The sequence below is a fragment of the Neovison vison genome, chromosome 4, assembly GCF_020171115.1.
Source record: "Neovison vison isolate M4711 chromosome 4, ASM_NN_V1, whole genome shotgun sequence".
In the NCBI taxonomy this organism is placed as follows: domain Eukaryota; kingdom Metazoa; phylum Chordata; class Mammalia; order Carnivora; family Mustelidae; genus Neogale; species Neogale vison.
This window is the reverse complement of record NC_058094.1, coordinates 134,054,074-134,075,428: the sequence shown is the minus strand read 5'-3', so window position 1 is coordinate 134,075,428 and position 21,355 is coordinate 134,054,074. Positions and strand designations below refer to the sequence as shown.

Below are 21,355 nucleotides of genomic sequence, written 5' to 3'. Positions count from 1 at the left end.
AAGCTTTTGATTTTGATTAAGTCCCAGAAGCCTCTTTGGAGAACAGTGTGGAGATTCCTCAAGAAATTAAAAATAGAGCTTCCCTATGACCCTGCAATTGCACTCCTGGGTATTTACCCCAAAGATACAGATGTCGTGAAAAGAAGGGCCATCTGTACCCCAATGTTTATAGCAGCAATGGCCACAGTCACCAAACTATGGAAAGAACCAAGATGCTTTTCAACGGATGAATGGATAAGGAAGATGTGGTCCATATACACTATGGAGTATTATGCCTCCATCAGAAAGGATGAATACCCAACTTTTGTAGCAACATGGACGGGACTGGAAGAGATTATGCTGAGTGAAATAAGTCAAGCAGAGAGAGTCAATTATCATATGGTTTCACTTATTTGTGGAGCATAACAAATAGCATGGAGGACAAGGGGCGTTAGAGAGGAGTAGGGAATTGGGGTGAATTGGAAGGGGAGGTGAACCATGAGAGACTATGGACTCTGAAAAACAGTCTGAGGGGTTTGAAGTGGCGGGGGGGTGGGAGGTTGGGGTACCAGGTGGTGGGTATTATAGAAGGCACGGCTTGCATGGAGCACTGGGTGTGGTGAAAAAATAATGAATACTGTTTTTCTGAAAATAAATAAATTGGAAAAAAAAAGAAAAAAAAAAAAAAGAAACAGATTCTTAACTCTACAGAACAAACTGATGGTCACCAGAGGGGAAGTAGGTGGGGTAATGGAGGAAATGGGTGAGGGATTAAGGAGTACACTTTTGATGAGCACTGGGTGTTGTATGGAAGTGTTGAATCACTAAATCGTACGCTTGAAACTAATACTAGACTGTCTATTAACTACCTGGAATTTAAATAAATTTTTAAAAATAAATAATTAATATGTATTCTTCTCAAACTATAAGGAAAAAAAAGTGACCATAGATATTAAATATCATGTTGTCAATGAAGATATGCATTCTTGGGAATAATTTGTAATGAAATTTTCCCAATTCAGAAGTATAAATTAATAAGTGCATTAATACATATCTGAATGCCTACTATAATGTTAAATATTAGGACAGCCAGAAAAACAAGTTGCATATGATCCATAATAAAATACCCTCTCACCTTATTTTTAAAAAAATTTAAAGTGGCACACTTGAAAAGATACCCAGAGGATTCCATAGCCAATAGAAAAAGCCATTCTATAACGCTACTTAAAAAATGACTGTTTGAGTAACTAAGTTTGAATGGGAATTTCATGATGCTGAGGGACACTACTATAACAACTCACACAGCATACAGTCAATGAATAACTGAATGAGTCAGTACCTCTTCTCTCTCTACAACTTAGTTTGATCATCTAAAAATTCAGAGTTGGACTAGACAGAGAGACAGGGGTGGGGGGGAGCGGGCTCCTTGCCAAGCAGAGAGCCTGATGCCGATGCAGGGCTCAATCCCAGGACCCTGAGATCATGACCTAAGCCAAAGGCAGAGGCTTAACCCACCGAGCCACCTAGGTGCTCCACACTTATAATTTTTAAAAATAGGTTTACATTTTTGGTTTCTGCTCAGATATGAAAATTGACTATGAGAACATTGATTCCACTATTACAATTAGGAAAAAGGCAAACTTTCAATTAACAACTCTTTTTGAACCTATCAAAAGATTACAGTGGGAAGGCAACCAACAAACCTGAAATTTGGGGATAGACAGTAACCTATAAAAAGAACAAGGACCCATGTATTTAAGAAGACTCAGCTAAAAATTTTCAGTGAATTGCTAAAAGCCAGTGTCAACCAGTGTGAACATGTCAAACTTCTGAGGACCAGATACTAGGGTGGGGGAAGGCGGGGGTATTATACCCTCTTACAGGCTCTACCTTCAGCAACAACTGAGTGGTCACATAGAAAGTGAGGGGAATCCTGAGCAAGACTCCCATTGGGTTCTGGCTAAAGGATGGGTCTAGCAAACTGCCAAAATCTACCCACGCACATCTCCCACTTCCTGGTAAGAACAATGCTTTAATCTACAGGGAAAAAAGGAACAAAAATAGTCACGTGGGGCACTATGTAAACTTGGTACCACTAGGGAAGGATACAGGAAGGAAAAAAAAAAAAAGAGCCTCATCCTTGTAGAAGAATCAGCAAGAAGTATTAGGCCAACCCTAAAGGTGGAGAAGCATTTGTGATGGCCCCACCCCGCCCCGCCAAGACCCAAGGATACCATACCTGCCAAAAGCTAAGCTTAACTGAACATCAGAGACTGTCCCTCTCCCCCAGCTTCCCATCAGTAATAAGAATCTAGTAAAAATGCAGTGCAATCAAATTAGAAGAACTGCAAGAAAGAGATTCTTTCCAGAGAATTTTTTTTATTAAGGAGAAATCAAAGCCAAAGAAAGATCAGACATTGGGGAAAAATAACTTCTCATGAACCAGACTACACCTAAAACATCTTTAAAGCTATCTGAAGCTTTCTGCAACAACCAAAATAACCACTGCAACAACCAATATTAAACCCAGACAAATTCTTGACTAGATGAACACAAACTCGTAATACTGAAGACATAACACTATTTAAATATATATATTTTATTTATTTAAGAGAGTGAGCAAGGAAGAGAGAATACATGAGCAGAGGCAGAGGGGAGGGAGAAGCAGACTTCTCTGCTGATCAATAATTTGTAATGAAATTATGCAGGGCTCTATCCCAATACTCTGGATCATGACCTGAGCAGAAGGCAAACACTTAACAGACTGAGCCACCCAGCACCCTGACATAACACTAATTTTAAAAAGGTGTTGATCTCAAAACATAAAAATACTTATTATCTACTGTCTTATTTAAGATATCCAACTTTAACAAAAACTTAGAAGGCATGTACAAAAGTAAGAAATGACACATTTGCAAAATACCAAGCAATATACAGAGGCAGACTTTTAAATGACACAGATATCAAAAATATTAGACAGTAAATTTAAAATAACAATGACAAATGTACCAAAATATTTAATAGAAAACACAGATATAAGACCAGATAGGAGAGATTTCAGCAGAAACTGAAACTGTAAGAAATAATTAAATGAAAATGGCAGAATAGCAAAACAAAATGAACAACAACAACACACACACAAATCCCACAATAACACAGATGAAGTATTTCTTCCATGGGCTTGTAAAAAGCTTGACAGCTAAGGAAAGAATCGATGAACTCGAAGACAGGTCAAAAGAAACAACCCAATCTGAATCACGAAGAGAAAAAAATAAAATACTGCCACAACCACCACCAAGAAGAAAGAATCCAAGAGCTGTGGAACAGTACCACACAGTGTTACATCTACATGATAGAAATCTCAGGAGAGGAGGGACAGCATGGGACAGAATAAATATTTGAAGACATAATAGCTAAGAATTAGCTTAATACCAAACTAAATGTCCAAGAAGCTCAGAGACCACTAAGCAGAAAAAAATATAAAAAACAAAAAAAAGGTATATAATATTCAAATCCCTGAAAATGAAAGGCAAAGAAAAAAATCTTGAAGTCCATTAGAAAAAAATGACACAATGTCTACAGAAGGACTGGGATAAGATTACAGCAGACTTGTCATTAGAAAACATGTAAGCAAAAAGAATCCAGAAAGGCATCTTTAGAATGTTGAAAGAAAAAAAACTGTCAATCCAGAATCCACAACCAGCACAAGATAAGCAAACTTAACCCAAATCACACAGAGGAAAGAAAATAATAAAAAACAAAAACAGAGACCAATGAAATCAAAAACAAAAAATAACAGAGAAAAATAAATCAAACCACGAGCTGGTCCTTTGAAAGGACTGAAAAAATTGTTTAACCTGTATTAAGAGAGACAAAAATGAAAGGGAACAGATTACAGCCAGTATCAAGCAGAATGGGGCATATCATACAGATTCTGAATATATTAAAGAAAGTATCACAAACAAGTTCATGTACACAAATTTCACAGTTGAAAGAAGATTCTAAATTGGACAAATTCTTTAAAATACAAAATACAAAAAGTCACAAAATGGTAAGTAGGGAAAATTCTATTCCTACTTCATTTATATAATACCTGTGAAATCTAAGCCAGACTTCAAAGGCACATGACTTTAGGTAAGTACCTTCTTCTCTCAAGTCCTCTGTTTTTTCACATATAAAATGGAAGGAATGATTGTACTTACTGAAGAGGGCTGTCCAAAAAACTAAAGAACTAGTATGTGTATGTGTGGCTGTATGCCAGTACACAACAAATACACAAAGAGAAGTTAGGGAGTAATACTGTAAAAGGTCAGGGCACTGTTCACCTAACAGGGGTTTGGGGACAGAAGAACAGGATTTGTAAGCAACTTTCTGGAAGGTGCAACAGTATTGGTAATGGTATATATTGAATACTAGGTTCTGGGATGTTTGTTTTATTATGTGTCATAAGTTGCATGTATCTTATATACCTTTGTATATATGAACTGCTTCATTCCATAGAAATATATCAAGGTAAGATAAAATAAAAATCTATGATCTCATTAGAAACAAGAGTGTAGTTACAGGGTAAAATTCAACAGATGTGCATATGTGTTAATATATGTTCAGGAAAGTGGGGAAGTGCACACACCAGAACGAGTTAATTCATGAGAATGGAAGGGAGCCCGGAGTAAGAGATACAGGTCTTTGTGCAAAAAATGTATTACATTTGTAAATAAAAAAATATTGAAGAAGGGGCGCCTGGGTGTCTCAACAAGTTGTGTCCACATGTTGATTTTGGCTCAGGTCATGATCTCAGGGTCATGGGATTGAGCCCTGTGTTTGGCTACATGCTGTGCATGGAGCCTGCTTGGGATTCTCTCTCTCCTTCTTCCCCTGCACCTCCCCTGTTCATGTGCTCTCTCTCTCAAAAAAAAGAAAAAAAAGAGAAAAGAGAAAGAAAGAAGAAAAAAATGAAAGAGAAATGGTAGGGGGGAGTAGGGACTGAGAGAGAGAGAGAGAGAGAAGGTGGGGAAAGAGAAAGAGACCAAATCTAAGATTGGTCCCCTATATTTTACAACCCATCTAAACAATCTGAATATTTCTCTCCAGGAGAATGTGCAAGTAATTACATAATCACATGTAATCACATTTCTTTTGTCCAATTTTAGGGAAACTAACTTTGGAATATTCATAAAAAGATAACTAAGTACAGTGCACTTTAATCTAGATTCCAAAGAGATTCTCCACCTTTTAAGCTTTAGGAAAATTAGACAACATTTCCAGTTCTTTCTGAAATCATAATGATAGTACAACAAATATCTTTAAAACTGGTAGACAGTGAATTATGATGCAATGATGTACTGAAAACTAAAATATGATCATGATGTCAGACTACCAGAATTTTCTGGGAATAGATTTTATAAATAAAAAAACACTATTAATATGATTTTATTATAATGACATTTTTCAACATCTATCTTATACTATGAAAGGGAGTAAAATAAATTATTGCTCCCAGTTGAAGAAGTCAAAATTCTATCATATATTATATTTTGCAAGATAAACTACAAGACTAGCATAGCATCTTAGAGAAAAAAATGTTTCAGATTTCAATCTCCAAATCAAAGGAGTAACATTTGTTAAAACAGAACAATACTTGAACACTTCTGGTTTTGAACTTACAGAGTTTTATTTATTTTTTTCTTTTAAAGATTTTTTTATTTACTTATTTGACAGACAGAGATCACAAGTAGGCAGAGAGGCAGGCAGAGAGAGATGGGGAAGCAGGCTCCCTGCTGAGCAGAGAGCCCAATGCAGGGCTGGATCCCAGGACCCTGGGATCATGACCTGAGCCGAAGGCAGAGGCTTTAACCCACTGAGCCACCCAGGCGCCCCATGAACTTACAGAGTTTTAACACCAGACATAAAATATATTTAACACACATGTTTGCATGACATTGTGTGCTACTATTATAGAGCAGTAAAATTAAAGTCCAATTACATTTTCAGTACTGGATGTTTTTATACTTGGCCCATTTCATGGATTTATAAGTGCATAGTCTCAGGATTTCTGCTACTGATCTCTGCTAATCCCCTCCTCCTGCATTACTACAGTCAGGCAGAGATGCTGGGTTTGATCTTTCAATTTCCCACAAAGCCTAGTGCAATGGTATCCACCAAGTGGCCACTCCCTAATTAAGACCTGAGTAGTTCACTTTGAAGGACCACCTCACGCAAAGAGAAGAGTACCTCTTTAATTCTAAGCTACTTTAGAATCTGCATAAATATTGTAGAAATATACAGCTGAGATCATTCAAGTATATAAAAATGTGAATTAACATGTTACAAAACAAATACTTCCAATGACTGTTTACTGAGCAAATATTTGATATGAATAAACTTCTTTCCCCCAACCAACATAACAAAATAAACCTGAAGGCTTTTGTACAGAGGCACTCTCTCAAAATACCAAAAGGATAGAAAGAAAGAAAGAAAGAAAAAATAAATAAATAAATGTGGTGAATAAAGTAATAAAGAAAACCTCCTCAGAAAGGATGCAAAAATAATTAGGTGTTTCCTTGAACAGATCTTTAGGATGAAAATTCATTAAGCGGGGTATTCATCAAGGCTGAAAACAAGAACAGCTAAGCTAATTAATATTTTTTAAATTATGCTGCAAAAACAAATCAGCTTTTAGCAAATGAAAAATCAGAATAAAAGTAAGATATGCATTTCTAGCAACAAAATAAGTTGAATAGAGAAAATGCCGATCACATGAGTCATACCAATAGCAGTCTCTATGTGGAAAGAAGTATCTTCATGACAGTAAGAGCCTGTTTTCTCAAAAGTGTGTTGAAAACTGTAAGACAACCATCCAGAGTTTCAAGTCTACCTTCTCCTCCAGATGAACACCTGAGTACTACGGTCCCTCTTTTGTAAGCACAGCACCAATAACATATTAATACACAATCACGGTCAAACCATGCAGCTTATCTAAATGCCTATGTTTAATACTAAAATACTCAATGTTAAATTTGGTCTTTTTTTTAATGGATAATAATATTTAATCCAAGTGTAATCCACATGGATTTTAGTCAGAAAGAAATAGAAAACCAGAAAATATAAGACTCTAACTACAAATAAAGTCTCAAGTTGTCCCAAAGTGGGGCTGCAGAAAAACAAACAAAACCCTATTGTACATCTGTAGCTCAAAGGGCTCGTTTTACTTTTAACAAAAACAGAATTATATCTGCTTCTTCATATACACTTGACTAAGAAAAGTTTGACTGGGGTAACAAAAATGACATTAGTAACTTCAAAAATGTGTCACATTTTTGTGGAATACAGCTGCCGAGAGAACTCCACACACACGGAGACTCTTACTCCAAAGGGAGCCACAGGGAAAAAAAACAAAAAACAAAAAAACAAAAAAACTTGAGGAAACATATACATATGTAAGAGATACGAATACTCTCTCTGTTCTGCATATATTTCAGATACATTAATGTAATTATGATAAGTGAAACAAAAGCCTACCTGAAATAATTTTTCCTCTTGGTCCATGCCATTGGAATGATGGATCTATCATTTCCGAATTTCGCAGTCGTGGCGTTACACATAACACGTGTGGACTCTTTTGATGAAGCATAACATATACTTTCACTGAAAATACAACATTAAAATGTTCCAATAATATTTTATATTCTTTCATGCTCTAAAATGCCTCACATTTTTGTAGTTTTCTTTGGGTTACTGCAATTACTTGATAAAAACTAAATTTCTTCACATTCCATGTATTAACTAACACTCAAAATACACACATGCATTTTATCTGGGGGTGTGTGTGTGTATCTCAATCTGAAAATAATGCATTGGTCTTTTATGAAGAGTTCATTATACTAACTTATTTTATTCTCAGAATATTATTTTAATTACAAAGGATTAAGACAATTACAAATTATTAACACTTTATCTTAGTTTTGCAAAGCTACCAGAACTGAAAGCAATCAATAAAATCATTTAGATTAGAGGAATAATAGATTATTCACAGTGATGTGACACAAAATACTGAACTTAAAAATTAAATGATTAAAAAGTCAATAAATACATGCTATGACTTTAATTATTAAGCACTTTTCTCACTTTTTTTGGAGACCTGTTTACTTATTTGAGAGAGTGAGCACAAGCAGGGGGAGGGACAGAGAGAGAGAGAGGCAGAAGTAGACACCTTGCTGAGCAGGGAGCCCCTGATGGGGCTTGATCCCAGAGACCTGAGATTATGACCAGAGTCAAAGACAGATACCAACTGAGCTACCCAGGTACCCCTCCCACTTTGCTTCAAAATTTAAAGAATACTAATCATTAAACAGGCAAAAATAGTATTCTTTAGGAGATACAAAAGGAATACCGTAAAGATTCAATTATTTTGAATCTACATATAAGTAAGCTTTCAGAAAAGGTTCTGTAACTCCTCAGTAATTGCATGTTGTCCCCTCACTGATTCACTAAATATACAGTTTTCTGTGATCCAGTAAAACAAGAACTGTACTTGTACTTGAGAACTGAAATTTTTCTTAACTTTAAAGAGACTGTCTCTCAAATTTCACCATACAGCATGCCGTTTACTGAATGTAGTTTTTAGACAGATATTCTTAAATAGGTTAAGAAAATTCCCCTGTATCCTTAGTTATTTGTTTTTATCATTAATTGGTTTAATTTTAACAAATTTTTTTATATACTGAATGAGGTGATCATTCTTTTTCTTGAATACTTTAATGAAATGTTTGATATAAGTATTGCTTTCCTGGAATAATTCTAACTGATCATGCTCTTTTATTTAAATATTGCTAAATTCAGGGGGCACCAGGGTGGCTCAGTACTTTAAGTGGTTTCAGCTCAGGTCATGATCTCATGGGTCATGAGATCAAGCCCCACATGGGCCTTCCAATCAGAGGGGAGTCTCCTTGAGATTCTCTCCCTCTGCCACTTCTGTCCCCAGGTGAATGCACTCTCTTCCCCTCTGTCTCTCAAATAAATAAATATATCTTTAAAAAAAATAAACAAATAAATATGGTTGGATTCAATTTGCAAATATTAATCCTGGGATAGTTGTACCTATATTCAGAAATACAGTTGCATGTCATTTTTATACTATCCTTTGTCCTTTTCCAATTTCAGTATCCAATTTCAAAGTTAACTTAGAATTTAATATTATTAAGAAAGGTCTCTAAAGTTATAATAGCCACATAAAGTGAACTGGGCAGATTTTCTCCTATAAATTTTCTCTGAAAGAATATGGAAAGTGTTTTTTGTCCTTGGAAAACTGTTTAGCCTGGTACATCTTTTTTTGTGGGGGGGCAATGGGGAAAAGTTGGAAAACAAATTTTTGATTACCAATCAGGAAAACATAATTCATTATTAGTCTAACATGTAACCTAATCAAGTCTGTTTTAGAAATTTATATTTTATTAGACTTGTTCATTTAAAGTTTATGTAGCATAAAATTATTATTTTATTCAAAGTACTAAGTTGTAATTTATAAAGTTCAGCATACCTTTATCTATTCATAATACTTTTTGTACTTCTGATACTTATGAAACATTTATCAAAAGCCCATCTACTAACTATTCCAAAGACAGTTTTGGTTCCATTAAACCTACTGTTCTTCTATGGTCTCTTTCATTAATTCCTTCTTTTATTTTTTTCCTACTCGCCTCAGTTAATTTCCACTTCTTTCTTCTGACTTCCTGGATACCTGTGTAATGTAGACAGTTGTCCCTCCTCAGTGTGACTTACTGGTTCTTCTGGGCACCAACTGTCTTCTACATAGCTCTTATAACATCTCTTCTCACACCATTTGCCCTGAGCCTACCTGCTCAGCCCGTCCTAAAGCAGCGCACTGAACCGCTCCTGTGTGGCTTGACTCAGCGAGTTATCTAAACGCCGCCTCACCTGTGGAAACTCCTCACAGGTATGTCCTTCCTGCTCTGCCCTTCCTCTAGCCTCCACTAACCTCTGTACGTGTTTAAATCAAAGAAAATATAACTGAACCCAGAAGTTTCCTCACACAAGATCAACATACAGAAATAAATAATGCCCCAGTACCTCAATAAAAATGCATTAAGCCATGTAATGGAAAAGAAGATTACATTTACAGAACAATAGATAGAAGTTAATCAATAATCAAACAAGGTCGCTGTGGGGAATATGCTCAGATACCAGCAAAGATACACAGTTAGACATAATCCCTAATAAGGTAACTTTAAATATGTCGATTTATCCTCCTATTGATGTATACCATTAATAGAGTTAAAAGTAAACTCCCAGAATAGTCTTTTTTTTTTCTGTAGTTCATGTTCATGTTTTGTTTTGTTTTTAAGATTTTATTTATTTATTTGACAGACAGATATCACAAGTAGGCAGAGAGGCAGGCAGAGAGAGAGGAAGGGAAGCAGGCTCCCCACTGAGCAGAGAGCCCGATGTGGGGCTCGATCCCAGGACCCTGGGATCATGACCTGAGCCGAAGACAGAGGCTTAACCCACTGAGCCACCCAGGTGCCCCCATGTTCATGTTTTTAAATGAAGTGTACCCATAAGGTCACATCAGTTTCAGGTGCACAACACGGTGAATCAACCAGTCTCTGTGCTATGCTGTACTCAGCGCAGGTGCAGCTCCCATCCGTCACCATACAATGCTTGTACAATACCACTAACTACAATCCCTGTGCTGTGCCTTTCACCCCCATGACACATTCTCTCCATAACTGGAAGCCCACATCTACCACTCCCCTTCACCCATTTTGCTCGTTCCCCTCATCTGCCTCTCCTCTTGCACCCGTCCGTTTGTTCTCCGTATTTATCATGGGTCTATTTTACAATTTAGACTTAAAGGCTGTAGCTCTAAAACAAAAGCTGTGATATCAGTGAAAATGGCAGAGGAAGGAACTCTAAAAAATTATCTCCCTCATAAAGGTAATATAAAAACTGGCAGAAATTGTCAGGATCAACATTTTCAGAATTCTAATCAAAGAGTGTGACAACCAGTGAAAAACTTATTCAAGAGTAACAACTGAATCTTGGCACAGATGGGCTGAATTATGCCTCTCTCCAAATGCATACGTTTGAGCCCTAATCCCTATACCTCAGAATGTGAACATATCTGGACACAGTCTTCACAAAAGTAATCAACTTCAGATGAGTCATTAGGGTGAGTCCAAATCCAGTGACTGGTGTCCTATGAAAGGGGAAAATCTGGAGACATACAAATACAGAGGGTATGTGATGTGAAGAGACACAGGCTGAAGATGGCCACCTATGAGCCAAGGAAGGAGAACTGCAACAGACCCTTATCTCACAGCCCTCAGGCACAATCAACCCTACCTCCATGACTGAGCTCTGGCCTCCAGAACTGGAAGACAATAAATTTTGTTGTTTAACCCACCCAGTCTCTGGTAATTTGTTACAAGGGCCTGGAGGGCTCCTAGCATTCTAAGTTCCCCCATTGCCATCTCCCTCTCCTCCTCCCCAGTCAGCCTTAGCTCTGATAACCACCGTGCCAATCACTGTAAGAACCAGCAGCTTGGCAGCCACTAGAGGGGCAGACAGGGCTCGAGGGACTTCAAAGCCTCCTTCCCAGAGAACTGTCACTATTTGACCTCTCTGGCAGCTTCCAAGAAGATACCACTCAAAAGCTGTCTTCACTTGATTTAACTCGGAGCACAACCACCATACACAACCTTTTCCCAAAGAGTATTTTTCAAAAATAACTAGAGGCTTTCTTTTAACTCTGCAAATGCCAGATGCAGAAGGTAACACTTGGGGTAAAACAGGCTAAACAAAATGCTTAAGAGGAAAATCTGGGAATGACAAGTCCATAGGAGCTCTGAAAAGTTCTAACATACCCCTGGGTAAACAGAAGGCCACATGCACATGCCCAAGACCGGGATGCTTAGTCAGGTCAGAATGTAAGTTCTCACCTCTGGCTGAAATTGATGCTCTGCAGAGCAGACAAGTGAAGGACAAAGTAATCAATGCCTAGCTAAATGCTGAGAGTATACCACACAAGCACACAAAGACCCTCAGCAAAGACTAGGAGACTAACTAGTTCCAGGTGTCAATAAAATCTCCATCCAGCTATCAGCCTAGGCTAACTGAGCAGTGACTTCAGTGGCTACATATCACAAATGACAGAGAAACTAAAGAATTCATTCAGAAAAATCATTAAACATACCAACAATAACAAGACATTAATAACATTCACACCTGATTTCCAGAGTTGCCACATTAAATTACTTTGGAAATCTAGTTTTCAACTAAAAATATGAAACATTTCATCAAGAAATTATACTCAATACTCAAGAAAGTATTGTCATAGGTAGGGAAAAGAAAAGCAACCAACAGAAATAGTCCCCGAGAAAACACAAATTTGGGACTTACTGAACAAATACTTTAAATCATTTCATTTTTTTAAATTATTTCATTTTTTAAATTTGAATTCAATTAATCAACATATAGTACATCATTAGCCTCAGATGTAGTGTTCAATAATTTATCAGTTGCACACAATACCTAATGCCCATCACCCAATTATCCCATTCTTCCAACCATCTACCCTCCAGCAACTCTTGTTTTTTAGAGTTAAGAGTCTCTTATGGTTTTTCTCTCTGATGACTTCCCCTTCAGTTTTCCCTCCCTTACCATATGATCCTCTGCACTGTTTCTTATGTACCACATATGAGTGAAACCATATAATTGTCTTTCTCTGACTAAGTTATTTCACTTAGCCTAATCCCTTCCAGTTCCATCTATGTTGATGCAAATTTTAAGTATTCATCCTTTCTGATGACTGAGTAATATTCCATTGTATATATGAACCACATCTTCTTTATCTATTCATCTAGTGAAGGACATCTCGGCTCCTTCCACAGTTTGGCTATTATAGACATTGCTGCTTTGAACATTGGGGTGCATGTGCTTTTCACTACATCTATATCTTGGGGAGTAAATACCCAGTAGTATAACTGCTGGGTCATAGGGTAGCTCTATTTTTAACATCTTGAGGAAACTCCATATTGTTTTCCAGAGTGGTTGTACCAGTTTTCAAACACACCAACAGTATAAAAGGAGGATTCTCCTTTCTCTGCATCCTCATCAACATTTATTGTTTCTTATCTTGTTAATTTTAGCCATTCTGACTGGTGTAAGGTGTTATCTCTTTGTGGTTCTGATTTGTATTTCCCTGATATGAAGTGATGTGGAGCATTTTTTCATGTGCTTGTCTTTGGAGAAATGCCTGTTCATGTCTTCTGCCCATTTCTTGACTGGATTATTTGTTTTCTGGGTGTTGAGTTTGATAAGTTCTTTAAAGATGCCACCAACATTTTTCACAGAGCTGGAACAAATAATCCTAAAATTTGTATGGAAACATAAAAGACCCCAAATAGCCAAAGAAATGCTGAAAAAGTAAAGTTAAATCAGTTATTTTAAATATGATTAAAGAACATTATGTCTTTGGTACTAAAAAAAAGTATGAAAATGATTTCTCTCCAAACAATATCAATAAAGAAACAAAGTTATTAAAAAAAAAAAAAGAACCCAAAAGAAATTCTGCATTAAAAAGTACAATAACTTGGACTCCCGGGTGGCTCAGTGGGTTAAGCCTCTGCCTTCGGCTCAGGTCATGATCCTAGAGTCCTGGGATCCAGTACCACATCAGGCTCCCTGCTAAGCAGGGGGCCTGCTTCCCTCTCTCTCTCTCTCTCTCTCTCTCTCTGTATGCCTCTCTGCCAATTTGTGATCTCTCTCTGTCAAATAAATAAATAAAATCTTTAAAAAATATAAAAAACTTAAAAAAATAATAAAAAGTAAAATAACTGAATTGAAAAACTCACTGTAAGAATTAAAAGCAGACCTAAGCTGGCAGAAACAAGAATCAGAAAACCTTAACATAAATCAATTTGGAGTTATCCAGTCTGAGAAAGAAGGAAAAAAGAAAACTAAAGGTAAATGAACAATACACCAGAAACCTGTGGGAAACCACCCAGCACACCATTGTATGCATAGTACAAGTTCCACATAAGGGTGGAGAGTAAAAGGGTACAAAGAATAGCTGAAGAAATAATGATAAAACTTCCCCAAACTGATGAAAAGCACAAATTTACATATCAAAGAAGCCCAATGAACTCAAATTAGTATCCATTCAAAGAAATCCATACCTAGACACATCATAATCTTCTGTTAAAGTCTGAAAAGACAGACTCTTGAAAGCAGCAAGAGAAGCAACTTGTTAAATACACATGATCCTTAAATTAGTAGCTTATTTCTCATCAAAAACCATAATGAAAACAATGTCTGAGTAAGGTGACTGAATTAATAATTAAAAATCTTTGTACAAGGAAAAGTTCAGCACAAGGTGAATTCACTAGTGAATTTCACCAAACAAGTTGAATTAACAACACTTCATAAACTCTTAAAAAAAAAAAAAAGAGGGAACATGTCCTAACTTATTCTATGAAGCCACTATTGCCCTAAAACCAAAATCAGACAAAGACAACATAAGAAAACTACAGAACAATTTCCCTTATGAATACAGACATAAAAATCCTCAGAATAGTAGCAGCCAATCCTGCAGCATGAAAAAGAATTATGCATCATAATCAAGATTTATCCCAGGATTGCATTTCTTGTTCAAGATACAAAAATCAATGTAATACCAAATTATATCTATAGAACAAAGGACAGAAAATACACAATCATCTCAATGTATGCAGAAAAAGGATTTGACAAAATCCAACATCTTTTCACAATAAAAACATTCAACAAACTATGAACAGAAGGGAATTTCTCAATCTAATAAAATCCACCTACAAAAAACTCACAGATAAAGTCATATTTGAATATTTCAGACTGAAATATTTCATACTGAAAGACTGAAACCTTCCCCCATCTAAGATCAGGAGTAAGAGACAAGGATAGCTGTTGTCGTCAGTACTGAACCAAAGGTGGAGCTGGAGCAACTGGCAAGAAAAAAAACAAAATCAAAAAAACAAGGCATCCAGATTGGTAAGGGAAAAATAAAACTATCTCTATCTTCAGATGACATGATCTTATACCTAGAAAATCCTAATAACTCCCCCACCACCTTAAAAGAAAAAAAATAGAGATAATAAATGATTCAGGAAGGTGACCGAATACAATTTGAAAAATTCAATTGTATTTCTATATAACAGCAATGAATAATCCAAAACCTGAATAAAACCTTTCCAATTACAGCAGCGTCAAAAAGAATAAAATACTTAGGAATAAATTTAACAAAAGTGGTGAAATACCTATATACCAGTAGCTATAAAACAACACGGAGGGGAATTAAAGAAGATCTTAGTAGACAGAAAGATACTCCCAAGCTCATGAATTGGAAAAGTTAATGTGGTTAATTTGCCAGTAATCCCAAAATTGATCTACACTTCCAACACAATCCCAACTCAAATCCCAATGGGCTTTTCTGCAGAAATGAACAACCTCATTCTAGCATTAATATGGAGTTTCAGGTGACCCAGCATAGCCAAAACAATCTTGAGAAACAGTGAATTTTAAGGACTCATACTTAATGATTTCTAAACATACTTTAAAGCAACATAAATCAAGACAGTATGGTACTGGCATAAAGACAGATCAATGAGATAGAATCAGAGTCCAGAAAAAAAGCCCAAACATCTATGGCAAACTGCTTCTCAACAGGGCACCAAGAAAATTCAACAGGGATAAAAAAGTATCTTGGAAAAATGGTGCTAGAACAACTGGATATCCACAAGAAAAAGAATGAGGTTTGACCTCAAGCTTGTAAATTAATCCAAAATGGATCAAAGTCCTAAATATAACAGCTGAAACTATGAATTTCTTATAAAAAATAAAGGAGTAAAACTTTAACTGTTGAGTAGGCAACACCTAACACACTAGTACCAAAGGACAAAATAGATATCAGACTTTATCAGTCTAAAATGTGGGCTTTAAAGGACATTATTTAAAAAGTGAAAACACATTTATTCATTTGTTTCTCAAATTCCACCTGAGTGAAATCATATGGTATTTTTCCTTCTCTGACTTATTTCCCATACCATAATACACTTTACTCCATCCCTGGCATTGCAAATGGCAAGACCTTATTCTTTTTTATGGTTGAGTAATTTTCCATTGTGGAATATATACATACACACACACCACATCTTCTTTATCTTTTCATCAACTGATGGACATTTGGGCTGTTTATAAATGGACAAAGGAAAAGAAGTAATGGAGACAAACCAAGAAACAGACTCTTAACTACAGAGAATGAACAGATGGCTACCAGAGGGGAGATGGGCGGAGGGATGGGGGAAATAGGTGAAGGAGATTAGGAGCACACTCATCATGTGTGACAAGCACTAAGTAATGCACAGAATTGTTGATCACTATATTGTACACCTGAGTCTAATATAACACTTCATGTTAACTATGCTAGAATTAAAAGTTTAAAATTAAAAAGAAAATTTTCAAGTGAAAACACAATCCATAGAATTGGAGAAAATATCTGTAAATAAAATATCTAATAAGGGTTTAGAATCCAGAATATATTAAAAATAACTTTCAACTCAATAATAAAACACTCAATTAAAAAATGGGTAAAAGACTTGAACAGATATTTCCACACAGAAGATAACCAAACATTCATTAAACACATAAAAAGGTCTTAAACATCATTAGACATTATGGAAATGCAAAATAAAACCACTTCAAAATCCACTTCACACACACTGGGATGGCTATAATAAAAAAAGATAAACAGTAACAAGTATGGGCAAGGCTGCTATAAAATCTGAATCCTCACACACTGCTGGTCTGAAAGTAAAATAGTAAAGGCTCTTTAAAAAATAGTTTGGCAGGGCACCTGGGTGGCTCAGTGGGTTAAAGCCTCTGCCTTCAGCTCAGGTCATGATCCCAGGGTACTGGGATCCAGCCCTGCATTGGGCTCTCTGCTCAGCAGGCAGCCTGCTTCCTCCTCTCTCTCTGCCTGCTTCTCTGCCTACTTGTGATCTCTGTCAAATAAATAAATAAAATCTTAAAAAAAAATAGTTTGGCAGTTCCTCAGAAGGTTAAACATAGAGTTACTCTATGTTCTAGGTATATATTCAGAAGAATTGAAAATGTAGGTTCACACATAAACTTCTTCAGGAATGGTGGTAACAGCAATGTTCGTAACAGCCAGAAAGTGGAAACTACCCAAAAATCCATCAACTGACAGATTCACAAACAGTGGTATATCCATACAATGGAATATTATTCAGCCATAAAGTGGAATATGACATGAATAAACTCAAAAACCCTACACTCGGTGAAAGTAGCCAAATGCAAAGCACCACACCATGTATGATTCCACTTACACAGAATTGTCCAGAACAGGGAAATTCATAGGGACAGAAAGTATACTAGTGGTTTCCAGGGACTGGCGAGTGATTGCTTACTGGCTACGGCATTTCTTTTTGGAGCTATAAAAATGCTGCCGTATCACATGGTGATCGTTGCAAAACCTTGCAATGTACTAAATCGTTGCAATATACTAAAAACTATTGGAACGTTCACTCCAAAGGAGGAATTTGGGGGCACCCAGGTGACTCAGAGTCAGTTCAGCATCTGCCTTCAGCTCAGGTCATGATCCCAGCATCCTGGGGTTGAACCCCACATGAGGTCCTTGCTCAGCAGGGAGCCTGCTTCTCCCTCTCCCTCTCCCTCTTCCCACCTGCCTGCCGCTCCCTCTGCTTGTGCTCTCTCACACTATCCCTCTCTCTGTGTCAAATAAGTAAATAAAATCTTAAAAAAAAAGGAGGAATTTTAAGCATGCAAATTTACCTCAAAAAAAACGAAACAAAACAAACCACAACCAAGAAAGTTTTAATTACCATGCCTCTCATATGACTACTGGAAAAGCTTATGAATCCAAAACCTTTATAATACAGATCCCATCTGAAACATACTTTAGCATTATTTCAACTACATATGTTTATTAATAATCATATATAATCATATAATAATTATATATTATTATCATAATCATATAATAACAAGCAGGAACACTAGACAACTTTAATTAGGTAACTTCTAGAGAATTATTTTCACACACTGAAGCAGTTACAGCAAACAGAATCAGAGCTGGATCAACCAAACCATACAGGAACAACTATAATCCATTTTCATAGAAGGAAAAGGCCTTAGGAGACTGGGATGTCTGGGGAACATTAGCCTTTTGGACAAGATCAATAAAATTTAAACAAATGCTAAATACTTTCTTAAAAGCACTGAACATCTATTTATTAATACCTGGAAAATTTGATGATCCCACTATTTTCACCGCGTCTTGGGTCAAGCGAAAACCTCTCGGTAATCGAATCAAATATCCAACTATTGAAAACAAAAAGAAATTATCAGCAACCTGCCTCATTAGAAATTCCAAGATACCAAATGGTAGAACATCATAGTATACTTGATCTCGGTTGGAGGGGGACCATAAGCCAATGTCTTCCACCGTCCGGCATCTCCCCTCCTACCACTCTCCCCCTCGTGCTGCGGTGAAACTAACCTACTCACTGATTTCCCGACTGCAGCTCATCTCGGGACTTTTTCTACAACCACTTAGAATACTGTTTCAAAATCCCAACCCCCCTTCAAGACCCTCTTCCCGCAAACCTTCTGTTTGTCCTCACCACTTCTCTCACCACTTCTCATAGTCCCTTCCGCCATCACCAGCGCCTCTTTCAGGGCCGTCTACGCTGCATTATGCTACAGTTCTTACACATGTATACAATGTATATGATTTTTCGTTAGATTATAAGCTCCGCTGATAGGCGGATGCTCGACAGTAGGATCAATGTTTATGTCAACGTAACAAGAATCAGCACCAAGCATCTTGCAGTAAGACACAATATGAATATAAGACACAATATGAATATGATGTATGGAGAATCTTCCATCCTTGCTGGATGAGCAAATGGACCTGACAGCGCGCAAGGGCCCAGCGGTGCGAGCGGCATAAAAAACGGAGTGAAACATCCACCCAAGGGCATTTAACAGGGAGGGAGGCAGGTGTACCGAAAGTCAGAAGGCCCCTTACTGGCCTCGGGAACGTCACCTTAAACTCTAGAACCTCCGCTTTCCTCGCCCGCACCAAGAGACCCCATTGGGGATTCCCGGCGGTGTTGCAGGGACTGAAGGGAAGACGGCACGGACTGGGAAATGCTACGTGAACATGAGTCCGGCCTACCCAGCGCTTCGGAACCAAGGTAACGCCCACTTACTCCAGGTCTGCCGTCCTCCGGTCTGCCCTGTGCTTGGACCTGAAGCCAGCGGACCCCCACCCCCACGACTACCCCACCTAGTGTAAGACCCTGGACCGCGATCGGGAAGGACCCCCTTCTCCACCCGCTATCCCCTACTCAGAATGGAACCTGCGGAGCCCGACGCCCAGACCATGGCTTCGCCCCACCTCCGTCCTCCCTGCTCCCCCTCCCGCGTCCCCGGCCGCAATCCCTCTACGTTGACTGTTCCCCGAGAAGCGCTCTTGTCTCCCCCGCTCTGCGCCATTTTTGGCATTCCGACCAAATCTCTCTGGTTTTGCTATGCCACGCCAGGAGACCCTTTATTTTCACAAAGCCTAACATCTGAGCACACAATCGTGCAGCCAACACCGTCCCGGTACCCCGGCGGCGGCTGAGCCCTCCCTCCCGCGCATGTACGCGCGTATCTGCAAACACGATGGAACTTTTTGGACACGAGGGGGGACGCGAAAGGCGGCGGGAAACATCTCCACCGACCTCCCCAGCCGTCCCCGCATTTTATGACCACGACCGACAGGTGGCGCTGAGGGCCAGGCGGGAGGGGCGCCCCACGGAGCTGAGGCAGAGCCGCCCACGCCTCACCTGACGGGGACGCCCGCGCCACGAAGGCGGAGAGCAGGAGGACGACCGCGGCCCGGAAGAGCGGGGAGCCCGCGACCGGAGCCCGCCGCCAGCCCCGCCGCCGGCGCCGGCCGGGGGCCGAAGCCTCCATTCGCTCGCCGCCGCCTGCCGACCGTCGGCGCAGAAGGTCGTTAGGCGGCGCGCGCCCACCTGCCCGCCGGAAGTCGGAGGGCTGTGGACCGGAAGGAAGGCCGGAAGGACGAGCGGCCACTTCCGCCGGGGTGAAGGCGAGGGCCGGGACGGAGCGCGGCGGCGTGTGTCCTGGCCCGCGTCCGTCGACGCCAATCGAGGGCTGTCGCTCAACGCTCTGTGCCGACCCGTGATCGGGCCTTCGGGACCCGGGCGCTGCTCAGGGGGTCCTGCCGAAGGTTCTGGTGCGGGAGAAGCGCCGCGGACCCCGCCGCCCGCGCCTTCCCATGGAGTGCGCGTCCGTGGGCCCCGGGAGGCCGTTTCCGGAGCAGGCTGACCGGGCGTCATGAGCGGGGTCCGCCCCGAACAGCGGCCTGTGGGACCCGACTGCGGGGGCTTGCCTGGCCCCCGACGCCCCGGCTAACCCACCGTGCTCCAGGGATGGGTGGCACCTGAGTGGGGCGTAAGTGCATGCACCCCAGTGCGGCTGAAAGGAGGACTGTGGGCCCGGAGACAGGCCTCGTGGGCCGAGCAGAGGAGGTTGACCGGGGTGCCACGCTGGGCCTGGGGGATCGCCTTCTACTCTCGAGTTCGAGGAGCACGTGAAGACCCCCGCGCGCGTTCCCAGCCAGGATGTGATAGGAGGATCACGTCGGCGGCCCTGCAGCGGGAAGGATGGGCTCGGCGGGGACGAGCTACGAGCTCCCCCGGGGATGAGCTACGACCCAGGGACGAGCGCGAGTGGGAGCCGCCGCACCAAAGAATGGGGTGTGCGCGCTGGATACAGATGCCCCTCGGTGTCGTGCGCTTCTCTCTTCGCCCGCGGAGACTGGCGGGACCTTTCCCTGGAGGCGCCGTGTTCCGGGAGAGGGTTTAAAGTGGACAGCCTGACCGCCTCCCCAGCCGCCTCGCTTGTTCGGTTGTGTGTGCGGAAGGTCAACAGCCTTCGGTGCGTGCGGATCTCAGCCCGCGCGGCCCGCTGTCCCCATTCTGTGTCTGGGCCTTGAAAGCCAAGATCTCGTCTGTTTTGACACCATCTTAATCTCATACGGTGTGCATCCAGGTCGTGATGAATTTTGAAAAGAGGGAAGGAGCCAAAAAAGGAGGAAGGAAAGAATGAGCAGAAAGGAATAGGCCTCGTTCTGATCCAGGACCGGGATCGGGACAGTCCTTGAGTTCTCTGGCTCTTTTTATGCATGTGTTAACTGTTTGGTAAACTGTGTGCAGCACGGGTTATTCCACTGATTAAATTACATCTTTGGAAATTCTTCCTAGTCTGTGTA

The 21,355-nt window shown here is 39.8% G+C and overlaps 1 protein-coding gene across 2 annotated transcripts in view; it reads right to left on the bottom strand.

The window, feature by feature from the left end:
- LOC122903998 (zona pellucida binding protein) overlaps nucleotides 1-20,034 on the bottom strand; it is a 114,858-nt gene extending 94,824 nt beyond the window's left edge. Inside the window, exons 1-4 of one of the 2 annotated variants that reach the window (XM_044244505.1) lie at nucleotides 19,905-20,034; nucleotides 18,310-18,390; nucleotides 7,498-7,623; nucleotides 5,834-5,836 (exon numbers count right to left, since the gene is read on the bottom strand). In XM_044244505.1, the coding sequence (XP_044100440.1) occupies nucleotides 5,834-5,836; nucleotides 7,498-7,623; nucleotides 18,310-18,390; nucleotides 19,905-20,034 (340 nt within the window). The remainder of the gene's footprint in view (nucleotides 1-5,833; nucleotides 5,837-7,497; nucleotides 7,624-18,309; nucleotides 18,391-19,904) is intronic. The other variant, XM_044244506.1, reaches the window with a different exon arrangement.
- Between the last annotated feature and the right edge of the window lie 1,321 nt (nucleotides 20,035-21,355).